The sequence below is a fragment of the Tursiops truncatus genome, chromosome 15, assembly GCF_011762595.2.
Source record: "Tursiops truncatus isolate mTurTru1 chromosome 15, mTurTru1.mat.Y, whole genome shotgun sequence".
Lineage (NCBI taxonomy): Eukaryota > Metazoa > Chordata > Mammalia > Artiodactyla > Delphinidae > Tursiops > Tursiops truncatus.
In genome coordinates this window covers 25,819,636-25,845,654 of record NC_047048.1, presented here as the reverse complement: position 1 = coordinate 25,845,654, position 26,019 = coordinate 25,819,636, and the positions used below count along the sequence as shown (strand labels likewise).

Here is a 26,019-nt window from a genome sequence, read left to right as displayed (position 1 = left end):
GACATTGAGCCGAGAAGGAGCCGCGGAAGGTTTCTTAAGTGAAAGGAGGGAGAATGTTTTCTTTCCTCCTGTGTCTGTTCATCAGGCCCTGAGGCTGCCTGACTTTACCTGTTTAACCCTCGTGACCTGCCGGAGACACTGATAGCCCAGCCGATCTGCATGCAGTACCTTCATGTCCCTGGCCTCATGCCTCGCAGGGTTACTCTTCTTTTCAGATGAAGAGATGGAGGCTGGGTGGCACTGGTGGAGCCACCAGCACTCCCTACCTGCCCCCCCGCCTTGGCCTCCCCCCACACCATCCCCACCCACTCCCCAAATCATGCTTCAAAGATGAGTAATACCCACACGTGCTCTGTCTGTGGGGGGGGGGATTGCAAAGCAGTCTTGGTGGAGAGCAAACAGGCTGGGCTGGGCTCTCCCTCCTTATCGCCTGCAGGAGGGACAGGCATATCAGAGCCAGGGCCACCGGCTGCCTCTCCGCCCTCAGACCCTCTTGGCTTGGTGTGTCAAAATGGGGAGTCTATTTAAAATATTCAGACCCTTTAATGCAAGAATTCCATTTCTGCAAATCTCAGTTAAGGAATAATAAAAGGGTGGGAGGGGGGCAAAGATTTATTCACAAGCATGCTCACCACATCAGTAATTGATAAAAGTAGGAAGTATCACCAATGTCCAAAAGGTAGCAGTCTATAAAATAGTATCTAATACAGCTGGAAATGTATCTAATACATTTGGAAATGAAGTTTCCAGAGATTTTTTTTAAAGACATGGAGAAATGGAAAAAAGCTTATGAAAATCATACAGTATAGAGTCTCGATTACACTTTTAACACATTATAGACAAGACCGATGGGCAGCACACTAAGATACTAGAAGTGGTTATTGTGGTTATTTTACTTTTATTTTTTATTTATTTATTTTTTTTTTTAGCAGTGCATAGGTACTACTTTCGTAATCAGGAAATAAATTTTAACTGTTAAAGGTGTAGTGGGATAGGGCAGAAGACTCGAGCTAACAACTACTAGACTTGAACTTCACAAGGTTGGGCATCATGTGGCCATTTTGTTTATTGCTTCAGCCCAGAATCGAAAGCAAGGCCAAGCGCATGGTAGGTGTTTGCTCACTTTTGACTACCTGCCATCGGGAGCAGGTTAGAAGACAAGGCTCAGCTCTTTTCATAAAGGTTGAACCTCAAATGGTACCAAACCTAATACAGTCATAAAGTTGTGGTTTTATAAAATAGGCGTGGGACTTTTGACATTAAGCTGGAAACCAAACTGGCTCCAGCCCCAAGTTCGGGACAGGAGTGAAAGCAAACACGAGGGTTTCAGCTTTAACAATTGGCCCCAGCTTCCTCCTGCAAAGAACTGAATAAGACTGTTATTCCACAAAAAGAAGTTTTATTTCCTTGTGCAGAAAAGACATTTCAAGTCATGCTAGTCAGTCACACTTGGGCGAATCCTTCCCACACAAGAAACGGGGGTAAAGGAGGTACTTTAAGTTGTACTCAGTTTTGGCTAAACAGTAAGCAATCTCCTGGTCACACTTGCACATGAGTTCTTGGCATTTGTCCTCCACTGGTCCTGGAAGAAGTGGGAAAACTGAGGTTAGAGCAGGGACTTGGAGAGACTTGAAGATAAATGCAAGGGAAGCCAGTAAAGCTGGGGACAAGGAAGGGCATAAATTGCATCTGGGTGACACTTCGACAGTTCACCACGTTCTCTCTCTCTCTCTCTCTCTCTCTCTCTCTCTCTCTCTCTCTCTCTCTCTCTCTCTCCCCATAACTCCCGAGGGAGGTGATATTCAGCCCATTTTACAGAAAAGGAAATTGAAGTTGCCAGGGGAGTGTTTTCATAGAGGGAGTCCAAAGTCCATATGCCCTTTTAGCTTCTCTTCTGCGTCAGTATTACACTAGTGCATTTAAGGATCCATTTAGATAAGCAGTAGGTGCCTGGGAACCATCCAGGCTGCTTTTTTTCAGAATGCCTTCTCTGCTAGTTCCTAGCTGTGTGGTCTTACCTAAACTTTCTGAGCCAAGTCCTCATGTAGATGGGGGCACCATCCGCTTTGCAGGTTTATTGGGAAGCATGGGTGAGAAAGCCTATGCCCGGCAGGGGCTTGGCCCTACGCGTGTAACTCCATCAATGTTGGTTCTACCTGCATTTCTTTGCCTTTTCTCTCCAGGTCTCTTTCAGATGGTCCTTCAAGAGAACAGTTTGTTCCCATAGCCAACATAATACTCAATGGTGAAAAGCTAAAAGACTTCCCTCTGAAATCTGGAACATGACAATGATGCCCACTCTTGCCACTTCTATTCAACATAGTATTGGAAGTCCTAGCCACAGCAATCAGACAAGAAAAAGAAATAAAAGGTATCCAAATTGGAAAAGAAGAAGTAAAATGTCATTATATGCACATGACATGATACTGAGTAAGAAAATAGTTTGTTTTAGGTAACAATCATATATTCCATCTCTTCCTTCCATCCTGGGCCTACCTTATACAGAGGTGCAAAGGTTGCCACCCAAAGATAAATCTCCTTCTGCCTTGGGAATTCCACTGCTAGAGAGTCATTCCTTTAGGTTGGAAAGACTTTGTGATCTTCAAGTTGTATCTTATTAATTTAGAAGGTATAACAGCTATGGATATGTCATCTGCCTTTGACTGTGGGTTTTTAATTATCCACAAAATGGGAAAAAAAACACCCACTATTAAATCTTGCCAAATTTCTTCCAGAGGCACAGTGAAGCATGAACTCTGGAGGTAGCCAGCTTGGCCATGGATATAGTTCCTTTGGGCACATCACTTCATCCTTCCCAGGCTGTTTCCACAGGGGCCACATGAGGATACTAAAAGTACCTACTTCTAAGGGCTGTTGGGAGAATGAAAAGAGACCAAGTCAGTAAAATCCAGGGCATACAGCAGGTGCTTATGAGCTGCAGCTGACCTCCTTAAGCTGTCAGCTAATCTTTAAAGATCCCCTCTTAAAATGCACAAGTTCCATGGAGATCCTAGCAAGGTGAAGCATGAGACTCAGAAAATTCATCAGCTTCTCTCAGGGCAACACTTGAAGAGCTTGGCAGCACCAGGAGGGGATGGAGCGATGAGTGGGGGAGGGGTGGGGGATGTCAAGCAGGAGGCAGGGGGCCCGGGACCCTCTGTAATGAGCTGAGTTGATTAAAGGTGTTTATCTGCATGACTGCACACAGGGTTTCCCAAACTCAGACCCATAGCAGCTTCAAGATGCTAGCTTTAAATCCCCTTTATTTCTAATAGTAAGTCAATTATTAAATAAATTATGATTTCATTATATTAAATGGTATTAAATTGCATCAAATAAATTCTATCACTGACATAAATGGAAAACCAAAATCTTATACCACAAATATAAGAAACTGACTAAAAAACAAAGAAAGCAAAAACAACAACAAAAACCAATGAAGATAAAGTCCTGATATCAAAGTCTAGTTAAATGCTGTTGCCCACCTGAAAGCTGTGAGCCCCCAAATTGGAGTGTCTTGGTTTAAAGAAAAAGGGAGATTAGCAAGTGTAAGAGAGGTTTACCCTCTCTAGCAGTCAGACTATCGTGCAATTGATACTTCCTCCTTGCCTAATTGGAAAAATTAACAAAGGACTGAGAGGGAAAATCTTTCTCCCTTAAATTCATTTATTAAGCTTCCCAGGGACTTACTTCCCTGGTGGTCCAGTGAGTAAGACACCACGCTCCCAATGCAGGGGGCCCGGGTTTGATCCCTGGTCAGGGAACTAAGATCACAAGCCATGTGGCGCGGCGCGGCCCAGAAAAGAAAAACTGCCTTGGTTATAATTCAGTAAATGGATAACAACAGAAAAAGTCAGGACGATGGGAGCTGGCGTTAACTGTGCAGTTATGCGGAGCCAGGCACTGGGCAAAGAGCTGGCTCTATGGTCCCCATCTCACCCAGTCCTCTCAGGGCAGTGCCATTGGCACCCCAACCTTACAGAGGAAAAATCCAGGAAGGGGTGTGGGGACTGGGCCCCAACTCAGCTCTGCCCGACCCCAGGCCTCCTGGCTTGTCTGCAGGAAGGGAGTAGGGTGTCAACTCGGGGCACTCGCCCACCCTTACAAATTCAAGTTTGTAACAGAGGATTGTTTAATAGAGTTTTTATATATATATATATTAGAGTATAGTTGATTTAGTTAGTTTAGTTAGTTGATCTTGTTAGTTTCAGGTGTACAGCAAGTGACTCAGTTATACATATATCTATTCTTTTAATAGAGTTTTAATGACATGGAAAAGAGCTTATACTTAAGAGGAAAATAAGGGGTACAAAACACACTGCTATGTTTTTTATGTATTATGCACTCAAAAAAGACAAAACACCACCACCACCACCAGAAGGTTAATCAAATGGATGTCTGGGTAGTGTCAATGGAGTTTTATTTCCCACCAAACTTTTACATTTTCTAATTTGAAACTCTTCTACTTTGAGCCATACGGTGCTTTCATCGTGGAAAAAGCAATCTCAATTAACCAAATTTGAAGGGCAGCTATTTCAAAGTTTAGTTTACATTATTTGTTAGACTTAAAATACCTATACCACTCAGTGCCGAAAGGAGGTGGCTTGTGGGGACTTTGGTGGCCTTCCTCCTCCCTAATCTCTACCAGGTCTCCCTTTAGCCCCTCCCCAGCCTCTACAATAAACATCATTTACATTTTTTAAATGCTCCTGCCGAGTAAATACCCATCCAGGACAAGTTCTCTAACCCCCTTTCAGGCTGCTCTCCAGTCCTTTCTACATATAAATTCTAAGGGCACCTCAGATACACCATTTGACCCAACAGTTCTAGGACTCCATGCTATAAAACCCTCTCACAAGTGCACAAAGACTTAGGAACAGCCATGGTCTCTGCAAAATAAAGTACATTCGTGTCACTGGCCATTCTCAGTTGGGGCCCCCAGGGGGCATTTGGCAGTGTGCGGAGACATCTTTGGTTGTCACGTGGGGGATTGGGGGTGCTACTGGCATCTGGTTGGTTAGAGGCCAGGGACGCCGCTAAACTCTACGATGCCCAGGACGGCCCCCTCACTGGAGAATTTCCAGCCCCAAATGTCCAAAGTGTCAAGATGGAGACACTCTGCCATAGGTGATGTCTGGCTTTAAAAGAATGAGGCTGACCTAGATGTTCCAAGATGTCCAAGACACTATATTAAGTGAAAAAAAAAATAAAATATACATAGTGTGATCTGATTTTTGCTATTGTTTGTTTAAACATGCACAAATCTGGAGGAAAAGATGCCAAACTTAACAGAAGCTAGTTAACTCTGGTGGATGGAGTGTAACTTTCTACATTACAGTGTTTCTGGAATGTTTTAATTTTTCACAAGAAAGGTGGATTAGGTTTGAATCAGAAAAAGCATGTGGATAAATGGATGGATAGACAGATGGACAGATGAACAGATAGATAGATAAAAATAATATGTAAAAATTGGTAAATGAACCAGCTGGTGCAGGAGCCAGCCCTTCTGCCTGTAAAATTTCCAGGGGCCGCTGCACAACAGAGACACGTACACCCTTGGAGCAACGGGACCTGGTGGGGTAGGGATTTCTGAGGAAAGAGCCATTGAAGCTCCAGGGTTGCAACCGGAGGACAGCTGTCTAAGGACAGGGTGACTCGCATGAACACTCCAGCCAGTTCCCCTTCCCTCCCCCATCCATGAGCGAGTCCCTCAGCTCCACCTTCCAGCCAAATATGTCCAGAAGCCCCCCTTCCACCATCTCCACTGCCACCACCTGCCCAAGCCACCTCTCACCCAGATCCCTGGGACAGCTTCATACAGGTGCCTGGCTTCCACCCTTGCTCCCTCCAGCATATGTTCTATGCAGCAGCCAAAAATGCAGTACGGTTAAAATGCAGATCGGATCATGTCCCTCCTCTGCTCAAAACCCTCCCTGGCTCTCCATCTCCCTCAAAGGAAAGCCTCCAACGGCCTGGGGGATCTGGCCCTCATCATTCTATTATCACCTACTACTCTCTCCCTGGGTGACTCTACTCCAGCCTCATCCTCCTCAAACCACCCAGACATTCATCCCTACTTCAGGGCCTTTGCACTGGCTGTTCCCACCACCTCTTCCCACGACTCCTTCATTCCCCAAGTCTCTGCTTCAATGGCATCTTGTCAGTGAGACCTTCTCTGACCCCTGAGCATTATGGGGTGAGGATACATTTTTACTGAGGCAAAATTCCCATAACAAAATTTACCACTTTAAAGTGACAAGTCAGTGGTATTCAGTACATTCACAATGTTCTGCCACCATCCCCTCTATCTAGTTCCAAAACATTTTTATCAGACCAAAAGAAACCCCATATTTATTAAGTCACTCCCCAATTCCACTCTCCGGAGTCCCTGGTAACCACAAATATGCCTTCTGTCTGTGGATTTCCCTAGTCTGGACATTTCATATACATGGAATCATACAATGGGTGACCTTTTGTGTCTGGCTTTTTTTTAACTGAGCTTCACGTTTTCAAGGTTCATCTATGTTGTAGTTGGTATAATACTTCACTGCTTTCTCTTCCGACACAGCACTTGTAAAAACAATTGGCACAGATGCTATTTACTGCTCTCCTCTTTTTAGACCACAGAGCCTTGCTTCTCTGTTTTGCCCAAAACCTAGCAGGGAGCCTGGCACAGAGTAGATTCTCAGTAATAATTTTTGGGAGAATACAGAAAAGCCATACATTGTTTCTGATTCTTATACAAACCCAACACCAGAGTTTTATTATTCCCATTTTACAGATGAGGAAAGTGAGGCTCAGAGGGATTTAGTAACTTATCCAAGGTCACAAAGCTGACCTTGCCTATGCTTCCTTTGTGCTCCCACCCTTTTCCCTGAGCAAGAAAGATCCTTTCAAAAGCAAGGCTGGGTCTCACTGCTCCATGGCCTCAGGAGCCCAACAGCTTCATGTTATTCAAGAATAATAAAAACTGAAGAGGAAACCTAGCTCCCAAGGGTTAAGTTTAAAATAAAGCCCTGCCAGTAAATATTATTATATGCTTAACATTGAAAAAATATATATTTAAGTCAGGCCCATAAATGGAAAATGGGCCACACCTATAATTAAGCAAACAACTACGTTCAGAATGTTTCCAAACAGAATAAGAATATTTTTAGCAAAAAAAAATGCATAATAGATATTTTGGTTCTCTTCGTTTGGTTCAGGGAGGGCAGTTCTGCAAACAGTCACAGACTCCACCAGCAGACACACCAATAAATATTTTACAAACATCATTTTTACATGGTTTGTAAAAATGATTGAAGGAAGAAGAGAAAGGTCTTTAACACATTTCCCATTCAAGGCCCACTTCTCCTCTCCACCCATAGTGGAAGGGGGCAGTTTGGGGACAGGGAATATGCCCAGAAGTGGGCTTATCACCACTATGTTAAGCAAGTCACTTCTTTCCCTGGGCTTCATTTTCCCCAATTCTAAGTGAGAGGGTTGGATGAGATGATGTCTGGGGCGTTTTCAGTCCTTGATGTTATGTCTCCATATTAATTCAGTTTTGCTCTGTGCCAACTCCTAATTCAGACTCAGAGGATACAGCTGCGAATCCATGCATATCTAAGAACATCTTTCTACGTAACCCTTAGGATAGCCTCCTTCCCTCTAGAGGAGAACAAGTCTGCAGAAGCTGGGGTTTTAGTGGAGAATCACACCAGATCCTCAGTTCTCTCAGGTGGAGGTAGTGGGGGTCAGAGAGAGGTTCAGATGAGGATGAGGGATGGAGAAGACGGTAGGGAAGAAAGTGACAACTTCCATCCAATTTGGTTATCACGTTATAAAACTTCTTCCATCTTTGCAACACCCATCTTCCAGGTAAGGAAACAGGCTCAGAGACATCACTGATCTAAGAGCCAAGTGATTTTCAACAAGAGTACCAAGACTGGGCTTCCGTGGTGGCGCAGTGGTTAAGAATCCGCCTGCCAATGCAGGGGACACAGGTTCAAGCCCTGGCCCAGGAAGATCCCACATGCCGCGGAGCAACTAAGCCCATGCGCCACAACAACTGAGCCTGCGCTCTAGAGCCCACGAGCCACAACTACTGAAGCCCGGGCACCTAGAGCCTGTGCTCTGCAACTAGAGAAGCCACAACAATGAGAAGCCTGCGCACCGCAACAAAGAGTAGCCCCCACTCACCGCAACTAGAGAAAGCCCGCGGGCAGCAATGAAGACCCAATGCAGCCATAAATAAATAAACAAACAAATAAATAAAATGATATGGAGCAAGTTAACAATAGTTTTTAAAAAAAAGAAGTGGCCGGTCATGTAAAATGTACAGTGATATCAGGTTATGTTATAATTATCCTCATTAAATACACGCTGCTTGTGGTTAAAGATAGATGATACATAGGTAGATAGATAGACAGATAAACAGATAGATAGATAATGAAGAATTTTTTTAAGGCCAGAATTAAATTTAGGAATAGAATGGTTTTTGAATAACGTTATAAGCCAGAAACCTACTCTCTTGGTTAAAAAGGACCAGCAAGTGACCCAGGGATGTTTCAGCTAACGTAACACTGAACTGAGACTTTCTCCTAATTTCACAAAATTAGAAGGATTAAAAGAAAATTGAAAGAGAAATTACTTTCTTTTGGGGGGTTCAGGGTTACACAGAACTGTCTTCTTGTCCTTCCCCAAATCCTGGGCTCAGTGAAATAGTGCCTGGTCATCTTCACCGGAGGTTCTGTGTTGGGTCATTTCTTCACCAGACATTAATGACATCTACTAGGCATGAAGCACAGTGACACTGTCACTTCATCCTTACAATAGGCCGGCTTGATTTCCGCCCCCAGTTTACCAATGAGGAAACTGAGGCCCTGAGAGATCAAGGCTTGGCAACGTCACAGAATCTGAATCATGGACTAAGCTGTTGGCCAGAGGCCAGGGTTTGCAAACTCAGACATCCCCTGGGGCAGGCAGTGCTAATGAGCGAAGCAAAGGGGATATATCAGACCCAGGTGTACTCTTCATTTTGACAAATAAATGGGCTCACCATTCCCATTTTTCTTGAAGCATTCAGCCTTTTGACCTACCTTCTGTTTTCCTGAGTCTGATAGAAATATTCCTTTTCCATAACAAAATCAACAGCACAGGAGAAATGAGCTATAGTAATTGACACTTGGCCTCAATGTCAGGCAGACAATAGGGCACAGTGGAGACTGGGGCAGATGGGGAGAGATGGGCCCTGCCTATACTTGGAAGTCCCTCTATGCTCCAGCCAGTGGTTGCTACCGGGTCTGATGCTGGGAACTCACCACACAGGATGTGCTGATTGACACACTGCCAGGAATAGCGCTCCATCTTGGGACTGCAGCCAGCAACCTCGGCACGTTTGTAGCAGCAGTCGTGGGAATGACAGCACCTGTGGGTGGCAGACAGGCAGACCGCCGGGTGGGTGAAGGCAGGGATGCTCTCTTGGCCATCCTCCTGTGCCAGGACTTCGGGTGAGTGAGGACCCACAGGGTGACAGCATCTTCTGGTCCAAGCCTTCTCCCTGAGAATCCCCATCTTGGGAAATAATTCCACCGACCTCAGTGTGTCCTGCGCTGCCTCCATCCCTCTGCCACACTCGAGCCTGGCCCCTGCCTGCCTCACTCTCTGAGTCTCCGAGCTCCAGCCACAGTGGTCTCTTCTCTGTTCCTGGAGCGAGCCACACCCTCCCCATCTCCTGACTTTGCCCACACTCTGCCCCCTGCCTGGGAGAACTTCATGCCCCCTCTTCCTGCTCTAGGTCTCAGCCTGAGTACCCGCCCCACCCCCAGGATGCCATCCAGATCCCACAACTCCCCAGGCTCTGACAGTCTCCTGATCACACCCTCTCCTAAGCCCAGGTTCCTTCCCTCCGGGCAGGTTTTTGATGAGACCCTAATTAGGGAGAAGACTGATTAGCAGCTGTCCTCCCTGACCGAGACCTCTATGAGGGCGGGGCCATTTCTGTCCTGCTCCCCACGGTGTCACTGGTGTCCAGCCTGCCACGTAAGAGCACCTCGAAAGCAATAGTAATGATAATAATAACATACAAATTCCCTGAGAAACACCCACCAATGTCTGTAAACTTGTCCATCGTGCAATCATCCACTGCTCTTGCTTCCATCCAGCCAGCAGCCCCACCCTGCGCTGACCCCTCAGTAGGGTCTGGCAGGGAGACGTCAGCCAGATTCCACTCTGCCCTCAAGGAGCTCCCAGTCTGGCGGGGAGAGGCAGACAAGCCACCAGGTGCCACGTGTGTGGCGAGAAGTGCTGGGATGTGGGGTTAGGAGAGGGGCTTCTGGGAGCCAGAGAAGTGCCAGGCCCAGCTGGGCTTCAGGGAAGGCTTCCTAGAGGAGGTGAGGCCTGGGCTGCACCTGGAAAGATGTGCAGGAACTAGACAGCCAGAGTGTGGGAGGGAGGGCAGGGCCCATGGCAGGAGCCTCCAAGGCACGAGGCTGGATAAAGATCTGTCAGTGACAGCTACATCCTCCGAGCTGGGAAGAGACAGTCACATTCCACGCCCCTGCCCCCCACCAGCACTAAGTGGAAATGGTGAGTGGCTGTGTCTCTTTAAGCCTCAGGGACCTCATCTGTAAAACGAGGATCACCATCATACCTGCCTCCTCGGATGGCCGTGGCCCCGAGGGCAAATGAAAGGAAGTCATGGCAAGATCCAAGCCCGCAGCCTCGCACAGAACAGGCCCTTCTCACACAGCAGCAGAGGGCAGTGATGGGGGCGTGAATCTAGCCAGGCTGCCTGGGTTCAAATCCCAGTTCCCACCCCTCACTCTCTATGTGGCCCCAGGCAAGTTGATCTCTCTGTGCCTCACTTTCCTCATCTCTGAAATGGGGGTTTGTGAGGGCTCGAAGGGGTTCTCAGAATAGTTCTGATGCATAATAAGTCTGATCAATGACGTGCAATTTTTTTCAGCTAACATAATCAATCACTCCATGGCCAGACGGTGGGGGGGGCAGCTGGCACCACAGTTTGGCCTCATTGGCCGTGTTGCCCAGGATGCCCTCTGCCTGCAAGTAGTACCGCGTGCTGGGATCTTCCTAGCCCAAACCCCAACCTCGTTTTTGGGTATTTCCTCATAGGTGATATTTCCTTCCTGACCCCAGGGGGTGGAACCTTCTGGCCCCAGCATGCACTCACCAGTCAATGGCATCCCTGGGCTGGCCATGGCCACCCAGGCCACAATAGCAGCCGTAGTTCATGTAGGCCATGGCGGTGCGGATGCCAGCACAGTGCACAGTCCCTGCCAGTTCTATGAGCCCACGTCGGTGCACATGTGACCTCTGGGAAGCTGGGGTGGGTAGGGGGAGACAAATGTTAGAGGCTGCAGGTGGGGGCTGCCCTGGCTCTGGGGAAGGGCAGCAGCCTGAAAAGGGCCTGGATGACTGTCTCAGTTTGAATCCTGCTTCTTATTCCTAGCTGTGTGACCTTGGACAGCTCAACCTCTCTGTGCCTTGGTTTCCTCATCTGTGAAACAGGGGAATAAGGGGATCTCACTCCCAGGAATGGAATGAGATCATGCATGTAAAGCACCCGGCACACAATGAGCTCTAACTATTGTTATCAATACCTTCAAGGCAGCCATGAAGGAGAAAACAGGTCACAGAGCCACAGCATCTGAAACAACTCACACCTCTGGGCCTTTGCACAGGCTGTTCCCTCTTCCTGGAATGCCCTGATCCCCAATCCTTTGCCCTTATCAACTCCAGACAGAGTCAGATTGCAAGTCGCACATCAAACGTCTGTCCAGTTGCCCGTGCTGGGCACTGGACATCAGAAGTGAGCTGAACAGAGTCCCTGCCATCAAGGCGGGCTCCTTTGCGGGGGCTTCCCTCTCCCTGGGTCTCCACTGCCCCCACCACTGCCCTCCAGACTCTGGCTCAGGGCCCTTTGCATCTCTTATTTTCACTGCCCGGCACAGCTTCCTCCCACACGGGGAGGCCCTGCGGCCACATCCCAGCCATTTTTCTGGATCCCCCATGTGGCTGTGACACATAGCAGTACATAGTTGGTGCGACTGGAACCCCTGCATCTCACATGGAAGAAAGAGGAGGCCCAGGTGGGAAGGACAACCCTAAAGTCACACAGCCCACAAGAACCTGACCTGACTGGGGGTTTCTGACTCCCAATCCAGTGCTCCTTCCTCCTTGCCCAAGGAGGAAGGGAGCCCTGCCAGGGTGACAGAGCTTAGGGGCATCAAGGGGTCCACTGCTCGGGGTAAGGGGCCTCCAAACCTGCTGTGAGCTGGGCATCAGAGAATCCCAGAGCCACTCCTTCTTCTGGTGAGGGCCATGAGTCCACTCTGGCGCTTAGTCAAAATACACAATCAGCCACAGTAAGGAGATGCTATCACTGGGACCTCGCCCTGCACCGGGCACTGTGCTCCCCAATTTATAGGCGACATCTGTTGTCAACTTCCTTGTCTCACGGGTGGCTATTCTCCCACTTACAGATGGAGAGACTGAGGCTACGAGAAGCAAAAGGACCCATCCCAGGTCTCAGAGCTGGTGAGCTGGTGAGCAGAAACTCGTGCCCAGGTCGGCCTGATTCCTGGGAACCCGCTCTCTGCCCACTGCTCCAGGACTGAGGATCCAGAGGAGATTTTTGCATTGCCTTTAATCATCATGTCTGTTTCAAGTCTTTTTATCTGGAACAAGAATTTATCATGCTGACTTTTTTGAAGAGTCCAAACCAAAATTCAATTCAATTCAATTTTTTTTTTTTTTTTTTTTTTTTTGGCTGTGCCGCGTGGCTTGCGGGATCTTAGTTCCCCGATTGGGGATAAAAGTGGTGTCCCCAGCGATGGAAACTCGGTGTCCTAACCACTGGACCACCAGAGAATTCCCTCAATTTTGTTTTTTTCTCAGTGGGAAAAGCAGCATATTCGTATAGGGGACTGGAGATAAGTTAAATAGAAACAAAATGTAAAAACGAGTTTAGAGTTAAAAGCTTTGCCTTCCTCTCTGGATGACCCGTCCTCCTCTCACAGGACTTCCTGAGTGCTGCCCCCAGTTGCCCACACCTCTGCTTGAAACCTCCCCAGGCTCCCGTCCCCCTCCAGGTAAAGCTCAGGGTCCTCACTGATCAGAGGCCCTGCAGGAGCTGACCCTCCCCCCGCTCCAGCACCCTCTCTCAACGTGCCCCACATGGACCCCACTCATCATGTCCTGTTCCTCCAGTTAAACTGCCTGTCACATACACCCCACGCTGCAAGTGCCCTCACCCCATCCTCACCCAGCTCACCCATCACCTCCTTCTAGAATCTGCTTCACCCCCATGTGACCACAGGGGACCTTGTCACGCTGTGCCACTGTCTGCTCATGGGCATGACCCTTCAGCCTGGACAGATCTCTGCTGCAGGCAGCTCCGGATCCCCTGGCATGCAGTGGGCTTTCAGAAAAGCTTCCTGGACCCCTGGATCCACCAAGCCCCATGGAACACTCCCAGTCTAAGCACATCTGGGGACTTCCCTGGCGGTCCAGTGGTTAAGACTCTGTGCTGCCACTGCAGGGGCGTGGGTTCCATCCCTGGTCAGGGAACTAAGATCCTGCGTGCCACGTGGTGCAGCCAAAAATAAATAAAATGAAATAAAAACTTGAAAAAGAAATAAGCACATCTGACAGGACCCCAGTTCCAAACCCACACCCTAAAGCTGTCCCCAGAGGTCTCCCCACCCTGACCTGACCCACCCTCTGGCATCTCAGGGTCCTGGACTCAGCCCTAGGGAGAACCCAGGCATGGGTGGACACCCAGCACTGGATTTGTAACCAAGGCAAACACTCCCTCCATGCCAGCTTAGGTGGGGCAGGTCATTCTGGGGGCTGTTTGCTGTGTCTGCCCACAACAGCCTCTGCTGGGAATGCCAAGGCTGTCCAGGCTTCCTGTGGGTCTGAGGGTGTGTGTGTGTTTGTGTGTGTGTGCTTCTCTCTGTATGTGTGTCCATATGGGGCTGTCTCGGTATCCCTGAGTGTGGGTGTGTGGGTGTGTGCGTTTCCCTTGCGGTGTCTTTGCCTGTGTCTGTGTGTGAGCCTGTCCGTGAGCCCAGCACCTGAGTGCCCAGATGAGGCTGGGGGCGTCCTGTGCCTGTGTGTCTCTGTGCTTGTGGCGTCTGCACATGTCCCTGTGGGTAATATGCCAAGGGGACCTATCCAAGGGTGACGTCTGGGGTGGTTGAGAAGGGGACATTGCGTTCTTCCCCGACCCCAGGTAGGGCTGGGCCCCTTCTTCCCCTGCTCCTTTCAGCCTCTCGTGTCCCCCTGGTGGTCCTACTGCAGACCCCAGGGACAGGTGGAGTGAAGGCTCAGTTCACGGGGCACCAGGCCAGGTGGATGGGGAGGTCTGGTCACTGGAGAGGGTGCCAGTGAGTGGAGAGGGTTTTGGGGGAGGACACTGAGGCCCTGGGGGAGGACTGGGCTAGTTCTGGGTCCCTGGAAGCTGTGAATGAGGGGCTCTAGGGGAGGACAGGGGTGACAGTGCAGGGGGACAGGGCTCCCACGAAGCTGGGAAGCAACGTGTGGGTGGACCACAGAAAGTAGGGCTGGGGGCTGTAGGGCTCCTGGATCCCCTGGGAGGGCTGGGGAGGCAGGGCTCCTGGCACCCTGGGGAGGACTGGAGGAGCCCCAGGAACTCCTGGGTCCTTGGAGGGGGCCCATCCCTCACTCACCTGAGCTGAGCCCGAGTCCGGGTCCCAGTAGCAGCAGCAGCGACAGCCCTACTGGCGGGCACAAAGACAGTGGACCCATCGGAGGGTGGCAGGAGTGGGGCGGTCTGTTGGGCCAGTGTAGTCACCGAGCCCGGCCGAACCCCCTCCCCGAGGCCCCGCCCCCGGTCTCTCTCGCGCGCGGGCCCGGGCGGAGCCACCAGGGGCGGCACGTGGGGCGGTGCTGGGAGGCCGTCGGGGCCTCTGCATCTTGATCACGAAAGGGGGCCGGGCCCGCGGGGCGAATTCGGCCCCGGGATGTCTCGGATTGGGGATTGCGGAGAATTACGGAGGAAAGGAGTTTAGCACAGGTCGGGTCGCGGAGCAAATGCGAGGTACTCTGTTGGTATTATCATCACCTGCGGGCAGCTCCCAGCGCTCACCTGGGCGTCCGACGAGAGGAGACTTGGAGGGGAAGGGACTGGAACGCTCTTTAAAACTTTAAATGTGGGAAGCCTGGCGTCCCTGATTCCCCTGAAACCAGCTCTCCCGAGGCGGGCAAAGACCTGCTCAACGTCACAGAGTGAGTTCTGGTAAAAGACAGAGCACCAGTGGTGGGAAAGGGGAGTGAAGCTGCAGCTGTGTCTGAGCAAGCCCCCCACTCCACTCCCTCCCTCCCCTTCTCAGGCTCTTCATCTGGTCGAGGGCAACAAGGCCTCTGAGGGCCCTTGTGAGGCCGGGAAGAGGTACACAGTAGGTGCTCAGTATCAAAAAGAGATGACAGTCGTGGCACACATCTGTCCCCCTTTGTCCCTGGTGCTAGCCCTACCCAATTAGTCATAACTACTTCTGAGAGTGGAACCCTGGACCCCTCCCCATCCCCACTGCCAAGCCCTCCTAAAGATACTGGCACCTAAGGTGACGTCACATCTCACCTGCTACAGTGTGCTAAGGGCATCCAGTGCATGATCTTATCACAACCTCAGACCCCTGGTGTCCCCATCTTCACAGGAAGAAACTGAGGCTCAGAGAAGCTAAGAACCAAGAAGCAGGGGAAGCCAGACTCAAATTCATTTCTACATGGTGCCAAACTCCTGTCTGCCTCCTATGAAAGCCTGCGGCATCAGGGCATCCATGTGCCACACTCTGAGGTTACTCTCTCCTCACGGGAGTGAGCTCCTCAAGGCAAGACCTAGGTCTCTCCTCTTGAACGCCCAGCACTGGCTTGCCTGGCACAAAACAGGTATCCAATTAAGGCTTGTCCAAACAGCTTATGGGTTTCAGACTCTCCAAAACATGGGGTAAAAACCATTTTCTTTCTTCTGAAGGTCTCCATGGGCAACAAGGGATAAATTATCCCACATAAATCTAGGGAGAAAGACTTTTTTTTATGAATCAGAAAAGCAATTTAGTGTCAATAATGTATTAATCCGGGGACTTCCCTGGTGGCACAGTGGTTAAGAATCCTCCTGCCAATGCAGCAGACATGGGTTCGATCCCTGGTCCGGGAAGATCCCACATGCCGTGGAGCAACTAAGCCCGTGCGTCACAACTACTGAGCCTGTGCTCTAGAGCCCACGAGCCACAACTACTGAGCCTGCATGCCACAACTACTGAAGCCTGCACGCCTAGAGCCCATGCTCCGCAACAACAAGAGAAGCCACCGCAATGAGAAACCCACATACCACAACGAAGAGTAGACCCCACTCGCCACAACTAGAGAAAGCCCGTGCGCAGCAACGAAGACCCAAAACAGCCAAAAATAAATAAATTTTTTAAAAATGTATTAATCCGGTTGATGAAGAGTCCATACCTCGCACTGCCCTCCTTCAAATGTGAAGATGCTGCTGTGTCTGTCTCACCTCTGCAAGGCTTTGTGCCTGAGATCCTCTTCTGGTTTAGGGAGAAAGATTTTTGCTTTCAGGAAGTTCCCAATCACTATGCATGGAGGAAAACTCATTTATACTGATGTGTTCATTATAATTAAGAAGTCAGGAAATCTGTTCACAATATTGGAACTTTTGTACCCCAAACTACTGTTTTAACTGGTTATCCTCAATCATCTGCAAAGCTCATTTATGCAGAATAATTTGTTCCCAAATATGTTAAATAATTGGAGCATTGAGACCATCACCAAATATACTAATGACCTACTCTCTCCTTAATTAACATATTTAAAATAACCTAAATTATAAGTCTGGTCCAGAGGGGCCTCCGTTGAATGTGCTGAGAGATGAGGGGAAATGACACAATGCGAATGGAGCCAAAGCACCTCACTTGCTAAGGGTGAGTTAAGTATATCAGTTAACTGTGTCCTAGTGTTGGTCTCAGTCTAACTACATCTTCAGTTTTCATCCTGGTCTATGACAAAAGGTTGCTACAATGTTTGGTGAGTAAAATGATTTCTTCTAGGTGATCGAAGTGGGTGCTCTTCTATGATTAGAAGATAAAATAACTCTATGCATACAGTGGAGCATGTGAATCTATGCACATGCTCCAGCTTTTGAGACCACAAATAATAGAGCAGTGAATCCTGATACAGACCAGCACACCCTTTAACCCAGCAACTCATTTCTAGAAATAGCTCTAAGAAAATAAACTCCTCAGACAAGATTTATACACAAAGTTGATCCTTAACAAAGAGCAAAAACCTAGAAACAACCTAAATATACAACAATTAAAAGGTAGTTAAATTATGAGATTTTCATATGGTAAAATATGCATTCATTCTAATATAGAGTGTTTTTGAAGAATATTTAATGGTCATTTTAAAATACTTTAAAAAGTAGAAATTTACAGTGTAATACTGCCTTTATACTTACAGATCATACAACAGAGAGAGAGCCATATATAGACATATCTATATGCATATACCCACTACACATGCTTACATGGGGCTGTCTCTGGAACAAGCAGAAGAGTGAAGAAGAGAAATCTGGAAAATGAATGAAGCATATCGAAATGGTTACTGGTTATCTTCTGTTGGTGCAATTGCACGATTCTTATTTTTATCTTTGTATCTTTATTTTCCAAATTTCTATGAGAACCTAAACTCTTGTGATTCAGAGAAAAAAATTAAAATTAAAACAAAATCAGATTAATAAACTGTAATTCAAGAAAGCTTGTCTATTGAAAAATTATCTTGATATTATTCTGAAAACTCAGAGACACAGATATAAGGATAAAGATACCCATCCATTTTGGGTTTCTGTTTTGCGGTTTTTGAAAAAACTTTATATCCCTGTGGTTACCAGGGGCTGCGGGAAAGAAGAGGGGAGTTGTTGTTTAATGAGTACAGAGTAAAACAATATGCATTTACCTCTTGATTCAGGAATCCCATTCTAAGAATCTGTCACAAAAATATATTGGCAAAAAAATGAAATGGCATATGCTCAAGGCTATTCATTTTAACAGTTTTATAACAGCAAAGTAATGGAAAAAACATAAATGCCTATCAATAGGGGAATAAATAGGGTACAACCTTACAATTTTAATAAGTTTTCATCAGAAACAGTACAGCTTCTTAATTGAAGTAGAGTTAATATACAATATTATGTAAGTTACAGGTGTGTAATATAGTGATTCACAATTTTTAAAGATTATACTTTATAGTTATTATAAAATATTGGCTATATTCTCATATTGTACAATATATACTTGTAGATTATTTTATACATAATAATTTATACCTCTTAATCCCCTATCCCTATATTGCCCCTCCCCCCTTCCCTCTCCCCACTGGTAACCACCAGTTTGTTCTCCATATCTGTGAGTCTGTTTCTTTTTTGTTATATTCACTAGTTTATTGTATTTTTTAGATTCCACATATAAGTGATATCATACAGATCCCGAATAGCCAAAACAACCTTGAGAGAGAAGAACAGAGCTGAAGGAATTATGCTCCCTGACTTGACTATGCTTCAAAGCTACAGTAATCAAAACAGTATGGTACTGGCACAAAAGCAGATACATAGATCAATGGAACAGAATAGAGAGCCCAGAAATAAACCCATGCACTCATGGTCAATTATTCTACAACAAAGGAGACAAGAATATGCAATGGAGAAAAGACAGTCTCTTTAATAAATAGTGCTCTGGAAAACAGTACAGATACCTGTAAAGGAATGAAATTAGAGCATTCTCTAAGACCATATACAAAAATAAACTCAAAATGGATTAAATACCTAAATTAAAACTGAAAACCACAAACCTCCTAGAGGAAAACACAGGCAGAACACTCTTTGACATAAATCGTAGCAATATCCTTTTGGATCTGTCTCCTAAAGCAATAAGGAGCAATAAGGAAATAAAACCAAAAATAAGCAAATGGGACCTAATTAAACTTAAAAGCTTTTGCACAGCAAAGGAAATCGTCAACAAAACAAAATGACAACATACTGAATGGGAGAAAATATTTGCAAATTATATGACCAATAAGGGGCTAATATTCAACATATGTAAACAGCTCATACAACTCAACATCAAAAAACAAACAACCTGATTTTAAAATGGGCAGAAGAGGGCTTCCCTGGTGGCACAGTGGTTGAGAGTCCGCCTGCCGATGCAGGGGACACGGGTTCGTGCCCCAGTCCGGGAAGATCCCACATGCCACAGAGCGGCTAGGCCCGTGAGCCATGGCCGCTGAGCCTGCGCGTCCCGAGCCTGTACTCCGCAACGGGAGAGGCCACAACAGTGAGAGGCCCGTGTACCGCAAAAATAAAATAAAATAAAAATAAAAAGCAGCCCAAAAAGCTTAACAAACACCTCACCAAAGAAGATATACAGATGGCAAAGAAGCATGTGAAAAGATGCACCACATTATATGTCATCAGGGAAATGCAAATTAATACAACAATGCAGTACTATTACACACCTATTAGAATGGCCAAAATCCAGAACACTGACAACACCAAATGCTGGCAAGGATGTGCAGCAACAGGAATTCTCATACATTGCTAACAGGAATGCAAAATGGTACAGCCTCTTTGGAAGACAGTTCAGCAATTTCTTACCAAACTAGACATATTCTTACCATAAGATCCAGCAATTACACCCCTTGGTATTTACTCAAAGGAGATGAAAGTTTCTGTGCACACAAAAACTTGCACATGATGTTCGTAGCAGCTTTAACCATAACTGCCAAAACTTGGAGGCAACCAATATGTCTTCCAGTAGGTAAACTGATAAACTGTGGTACATCTAGACAATGGAATATTACTCAGTGCTAAAATGAAACGAGGTATCAAGCCATGGAAAGCCATGGAAGAACCATAGTGCATACTACTAAGTGAAAGAAGCCAATCTGAAAAGGCTACATACCATATGATTCCAACTATATGATATTCTGAAAAAGGCAAAGCTATGGAAACAACAAAATGATCCATGGTTGCAGGGGCTGGGGGGAGATGAATAGGCAGAGCATGGAGGACTTTAGGGCAGTGAAAATACTCACAGTAAGTTAAATACTCACAGTAAGTTAAACAGTAAGTTAAAACAGAGCCAATTAGATCTTTAAATTTACTTGGTTGAACTTTGTTTTTTACAGGTATTATAATGATGGATATATGTTGTTATACTTTTGTCCAAACCCATAGAATGTACAACACCAACAGTGAACCCTCAGGTAAACTATGGACTTTGAATGATTATGATGTATCAATGTAAGTCCATCTTTGGTTAAAAAAAAAAGTACCATTTGGGAATTCCCTGGCGGTCCAATTGTCAGGACTTGGGCGTTTTCACTGTGGGGGCCCGGGTTTGATCCCTGGGGATCGGGTTTGGGAACTAACCGTGTGATGTGGCCAAAAGAAAAAAAAAAAGTATCATTCTGGTAGGTGATGTTACTAACGGGGGAGGCTACCCATGTGCAAGGGCAGGAGGTATTTGGGAAATCTCTGTACCTGCCTCTCGATTTTGTTATAAACCTAAAACTGCTTTTTAAAAATGAAGTCTTTTTAAAAAATTCTACTTCAGTTTAAAGCTCCACTCTCATAAAGGATGTAAGGTTTTCCCTCTCACCCATTTTACAGGTCAGAGCTGAAATGGAGGGGGCAGGACATCATCTAGGGTCTTCATAGAGAGGTGCATGAACCATAGGGAATAAACAAGAAAATGCACTGGGGTGTGGGAGAAAAGATTAAAGCTTCTACTTACGTTTATTTATTTATTTTTAATTAATTAATTAATTTATTTTTATATTTGGCTGCATTGGGTCTTTGTTGCTGTGTGTGGGCTTTCACTGGTTGTGGCGAGCGGGGGCTACTCTTCGTTGCGGTGCATAGGCTTCTCATTGCAGTGGCTTCTCTTGTTGAGGAGCACGGGCTCCAGGCACGTGGGCTTCAGTAGTTGTGGCTCGCGGGCTCTACAGCGCAGGCTCAGTAGTTGTGGTGCACAGGCTTAGTTGCTCTGTGGCATGTGGGATCTTCCCGGACCAGAGCTCGAACCCATGTCCCCCACATTGGCAGGCGGATTCTTAACCACTGCACCACCAGGGAAGCCCTCCCAGAGTCTTTAGAGTACTCTTGTGCATGATGAAACTCCAGGCATATGTAGCATTTCGCAAAACCACTTGACAAAGAAACTTTCTATTTGTGAAGCATCTCTCTGGGGATGAGCATTCTGTGGAACACCATCAAAGAAATACTTGAGTGCTGGCAATAGCTGAGTTAGACGTAACTTAAGAGATTCCTCATCTACTGTAAAAGATTTACCAGCTCTAAAAGGTAGTAGAGTCCTTCTGGCTTGTGCATGTCTTTCTGCCCTCCCACGCCCAACTTCTCAACTTTTATAACTGTTTCCAGCTGACAAACTGTACGTGGCACTTAAATGAGTGATGATTTTCTCATCTAATCATAGGATTTCAACCCTGGTAGCCAAAAATGTTACCTCTTTCCTGTAGTAGCTGTTCTTTTTTCTTTTCTTTTTATTTTTTTTTTGATGTGGATGCTTTTTAAAGTCTTTATTGAATTTGTTACAATATTGCTTCTGTTTTATGTTTTTTGGTTTTTTAGCTGCGAGGCATGTGGGATCGAACCCACACCCCCTGCATTGGAAGGCGAAGTTTTAACTACTGGACCGCCAGGGAGGTCCCCCTGTAGTAGCTGTTCTTAATTTGTTTCAGAATCGCCCTGTTAAAGAAGTATTTGAGTACCTATGATATGACAGGCACTAAATCTGCAAGAAATAGACAAGTGTTCTGTTGAGTTGGAGGAGAGCCAGAGGACCTACATAGGTAAGGAGAAATTTAGTAGAGAAGAGCCAGCACGGCCCCTTGCCTTACAGAAGACATGGGGGTTAAACAACCAGCCAGTGGGCCACTAGGTGCTGGACTTGACTCTCTTCTCATTGCTCTCTGCATATTTCTTCAGGGTGATCTTTCTTATTCCATAGCCTCAGCTACTTTCTGGTTGGGGATGTTTCCCACACCTGGTTACATCTATCTCAGATTGGAGATGTTCCCCTTAGACCTATCTACCTAGATCTTGGCCAAGCATTTAATTCTGACATGCCTGCAGCAGAATTCATCCTTCTTATTCCAGAACTGGTCTTTTCCTGTGCATCCAATCTTAGATAATGTAGCTACTATAAGTGTAGTTACTCAAGACCGCTGATCCCAATTCCTACACCACTTACTCCCCAACTTCCCCTGCACACACCATCAGTCATCAAGGCTTTTTCATTTGTCATCAACACTCCCGTCTCTACTAATACTGCTTTCATTGAGGCCTTTACGTCTCCTTTCTGGACTCCCTAATAACAGCCCCCTCAAATCCATCATTCTCATGACCAAATGTATTAATTCTTAAATGTTAAATGTAAATGTTGTTTTTTATGTCTTGTGTGTGGGGTGCCCAAGAACATCCTCAGTTTGATAATTCACTAAAAGGGCTCACAGAATTCGGAATAGCTGTTATACTGATGGTTACGGTTTATTATTGTTAAAGGATACAGATTAAAATCGGCAAAGGAAAAAGTCATATAAGGCAGAGTCTAGGATATACCAGGCACAAGCTTCCAACTATCTTTTCCCAGTGGAGGAGCACAGACAGCAGTTAATTTTCCCAGCCTTTTCACAACATGTGTGAAGTGTTGCTGACCAGGGAAGCTCACCCAAGTCCTGGTGTCCAGGGTTCTTATTGGGGGTCAGTTATGTAGGCATGTAGGCACAGTCTCCAGCCCTCCCCACCAAGGTCAAACTGATGTAGTGTAGCCTAAAGCCCCTAAGTATACAAAAATAGGTACTCACCATAAATCACATTATTAGTGTAAGCTATATGGTGTGGTCCAAAGCCCAGGTATACAAAATACTCTTCTCAGGTGTCATATTCCAAGCTCAGAAGTTCTCTCCAAAGAGTGGTCAAGGACCAGTCCTAAAGACCTTTGGAATATATAGAGTTTGGACAGCCCAGGCCGACTGTACTTTTCAACTTAAAACTCATGAAGAGGGGTTTCCCTGGTGGTGCAGTGGTTGGGAGTCCGCCTGTCGATGCAGGGGACATGGGTTCGTGCCCCGGTCCGGGAAGATTCCACATGCCGCGGAGCGCCTGGGCCCGTGAGCCATGGCTGCTGAGCCTGTGCGTCCGGAGCCTGTGCTCCGCAACGGGAGAGGCCACAACAGTGAGAGGCCCACGTACAGCAAAAAAAAAAAAAAAAAAAACTCATGAAGATTTGTTCTGCTTTCAGGATCAAACCCCCAATCATGAACTTGTTATAAAGTTCCATATTATCTGGGCCCTGCCTACCTCTCCAGCTTGTTACTTTCTGGCCTCTCCCCTCTTTACAGAACCCAGTTTCCACGATAGCCATACTAAGTTACATGTCATTACTCATATATGATCCTGCATCACTCCATGCTGCCTTGAATATTTTATATATTATATCCAGCTAGAATATTTTTCCCACTTCTGCCTAAAATATGCCATTTGTGTCTTAGGACTAACCCACATATTGCTAGGACCCATTCCTGTTTATTCTCTGTCATCTCTCCATCCATTCTCACATTGTCACCTGTGTCCACCTCTACAGTCTCACCAATAAAGCTTTATTGCACAGATTTAATTAAATAGCTGTTGTTTGAAGGCAAGGCTTCATATAGCTGACATGTCTGCATCTCAGTGTCCAGGTGTTTTTGCAAATTTTGAAGCCCTGTCCTCAGATCCCTAATCTGATATGCTTTCTACAACTCTAGACCACATTATGAAGTTGTCCTAAACTTTAAAAGCATTGTTAAAAGCATCTATTTAAAAACATTGTTAAAAGTGTGTAAAGGGGGGCTTCCCTGGTGGCGCAGTGGTTGTGAGTCCGCCTGCCGATGCAGGGGACACGGGTTCGTGCCCCGGTCCGGGAGGATCCCACATGCCGCGGAGCGGCTGAGCCCGTGAGCCATGGCCGCTGAGCCTGCGCGTCCGAGCCTGTGCTCCGCAACGGGAGAGGCCACAGCAGTGAGAGGCCCGCGTACCGCAAAAAAAAAAAAAAAAAGAAAAAAAAAAGTGTGTAAAGGGCATCTGCAAATTTCTTGGACAAGCACAATTATTTTGTAGAACTTGATGAAATAAGCTTCTCGTTAGGTTGCAAGTTTATCAAAGGGTCTGTTTAGGGCATTTCTCTGTACTGAGATTTTATTGGGAAAATAGGTGAAATGCATAAATGCAAGCGTCCAATGACAAATTTTAAAGGATAACTAGGGTCTAGAAGTCTTGGAGAAGAGAGCACATGAGTGTTCCGATCATCTCCTTGGGGGAACTGAAATAAATGAGAAAAGAAAGTATGTAGCACATACTACAGAGGGGGTGTCTACCAGAGACAGCCTAGAGTTTCCACTTCTGCACCTTTCCACTGAACCACAGGGGCTGAAGACCTGTAACTTGGGGGTCAGAAATCAAATCTCAAAAGTTCTAGGCTTGATACCGAAAAGATTAGCCCTCTGAGTTGTTTCCATTCTCGTACTTGCATGTACTTTGGCTTTAGAATAAGTCCACCTGAAAGTTGTCAGATGAGGCCTCCAACTCCTTCCCTGGCACCCGTGCCTCAGGGAAGAATCTGACTTGTTCAGAAAAATGGTAGATAAGGACAGATTTCACCTCTCCACTCAGCTGGCTGCAAATTCTGGCTCTACGGGAGACAGGCCTGAAACAAGTTAATAGACATTAGCTGTTATGCCAGGCACTCTCCTAGGCCTGCTAATTTAATGCTCTCAAATGCCAAATGAGGCGGGTATTGTTACTAGTGAAGAAACTGAGGTTACAGAGGTAACTTGCCCAAGGGGATGGAGTTCCTCTGTTCTGTCAAATCCCCATGGCCTGGTGTGTAAATACGGCCCCAAGAAGCCTTTTCCTTGCACTGAATTTACTAAATAACCATGCTATCTCGGCTGCTTACCTGATTGTTTAACAACAAATACCTGCTAACACTGAAACCTTAGGACATGTTTGTATTTAGAGAAAGTTCAAACCAACAGGGTCCTACTGTTTAGCACAGGGAACTATACTCAATATCTTCTAATAATCTATAATGGAAAAGAATCTGAAAATGAATATATATATGTATATGTATACACATATATGGATATACCATAAAGAAAATATATATATATATAAGTGAATCACTTTGTTGTACACGTAAAACTAAAACAACATTGTAAATCAACTATACTTCAATAAAAATTAAAAATAAAAAAAGTTTTAAATCAAAAAATAAAGTTCAGAATGGCAAATCCTATAGACATTTCACCCACATGAAGTAATTACAGATCACTATCCAGATATACAATGATTGCGGCTCAAACTGTTGGTTTTTAAGTTCATATGGACTTTACTTTCTCTTGATCATATGTTTGTTTTTATAAAGTAGAAAAGTTCACTAGGATTTACTCAGTAACAGATTACTTCCTGAAGTTGTCTAAAGCCATACAGAATTCAAGCTGGGCATTCTCTTCTCTTGAGCGTCTTTCATGGGAGATAATCAAGATGATCCTAGAACACTATCTTCTTTATCGATATCCAGAAAACTAGATAGAGTAGAACTCTAGTCTGATCAGTCATGCTCCTTATGGGTACAAATAAACTTCATATTGAAAACAATGTCCTTCTGAAATGAGTTCTTCAGTCAACCTTTCAATGGTAATTCTTCCAATTCTTTTTCTCGTCTTTCTGCCACCAGCAAAAATCCGCTGTGGCTGGGATCCCACGTGCTCCTATTTTAAACACCTTGTCACAGGAGATGAAGCATGAAAGGAGTTTCTTGATTTTGTACCGCCAATTCATCATTCACTTTATGTTAGGATATTTGCTGTTATCGATTGGAATGGCTCTGTCAGCTAAAGACTGGATAAGTTTTATCCTTAGACTGC

General features: G+C 46.0%; 1 protein-coding gene across 1 annotated transcript; it reads right to left on the bottom strand.

Annotated features, from left to right (window-relative positions):
- Positions 1–1,349: 1,349 nt before the first annotated feature.
- LOC101334876 (group 10 secretory phospholipase A2) lies at positions 1,350–24,642 on the bottom strand. Its single transcript, XM_073792288.1, has 6 exons — positions 24,618–24,642; positions 17,564–17,607; positions 12,268–16,565; positions 11,174–11,324; positions 9,303–9,409; positions 1,350–1,582 (listed from the first exon to the last, which is right to left on the bottom strand). Exons 4-6 carry the CDS (start codon positions 11,242–11,244, stop codon positions 1,440–1,442), a joined length of 321 nt encoding a protein of 106 aa, XP_073648389.1. The 5' UTR covers positions 11,245–11,324; positions 12,268–16,565; positions 17,564–17,607; positions 24,618–24,642; the 3' UTR covers positions 1,350–1,439.
- Between the last annotated feature and the right edge of the window lie 1,377 nt (positions 24,643–26,019).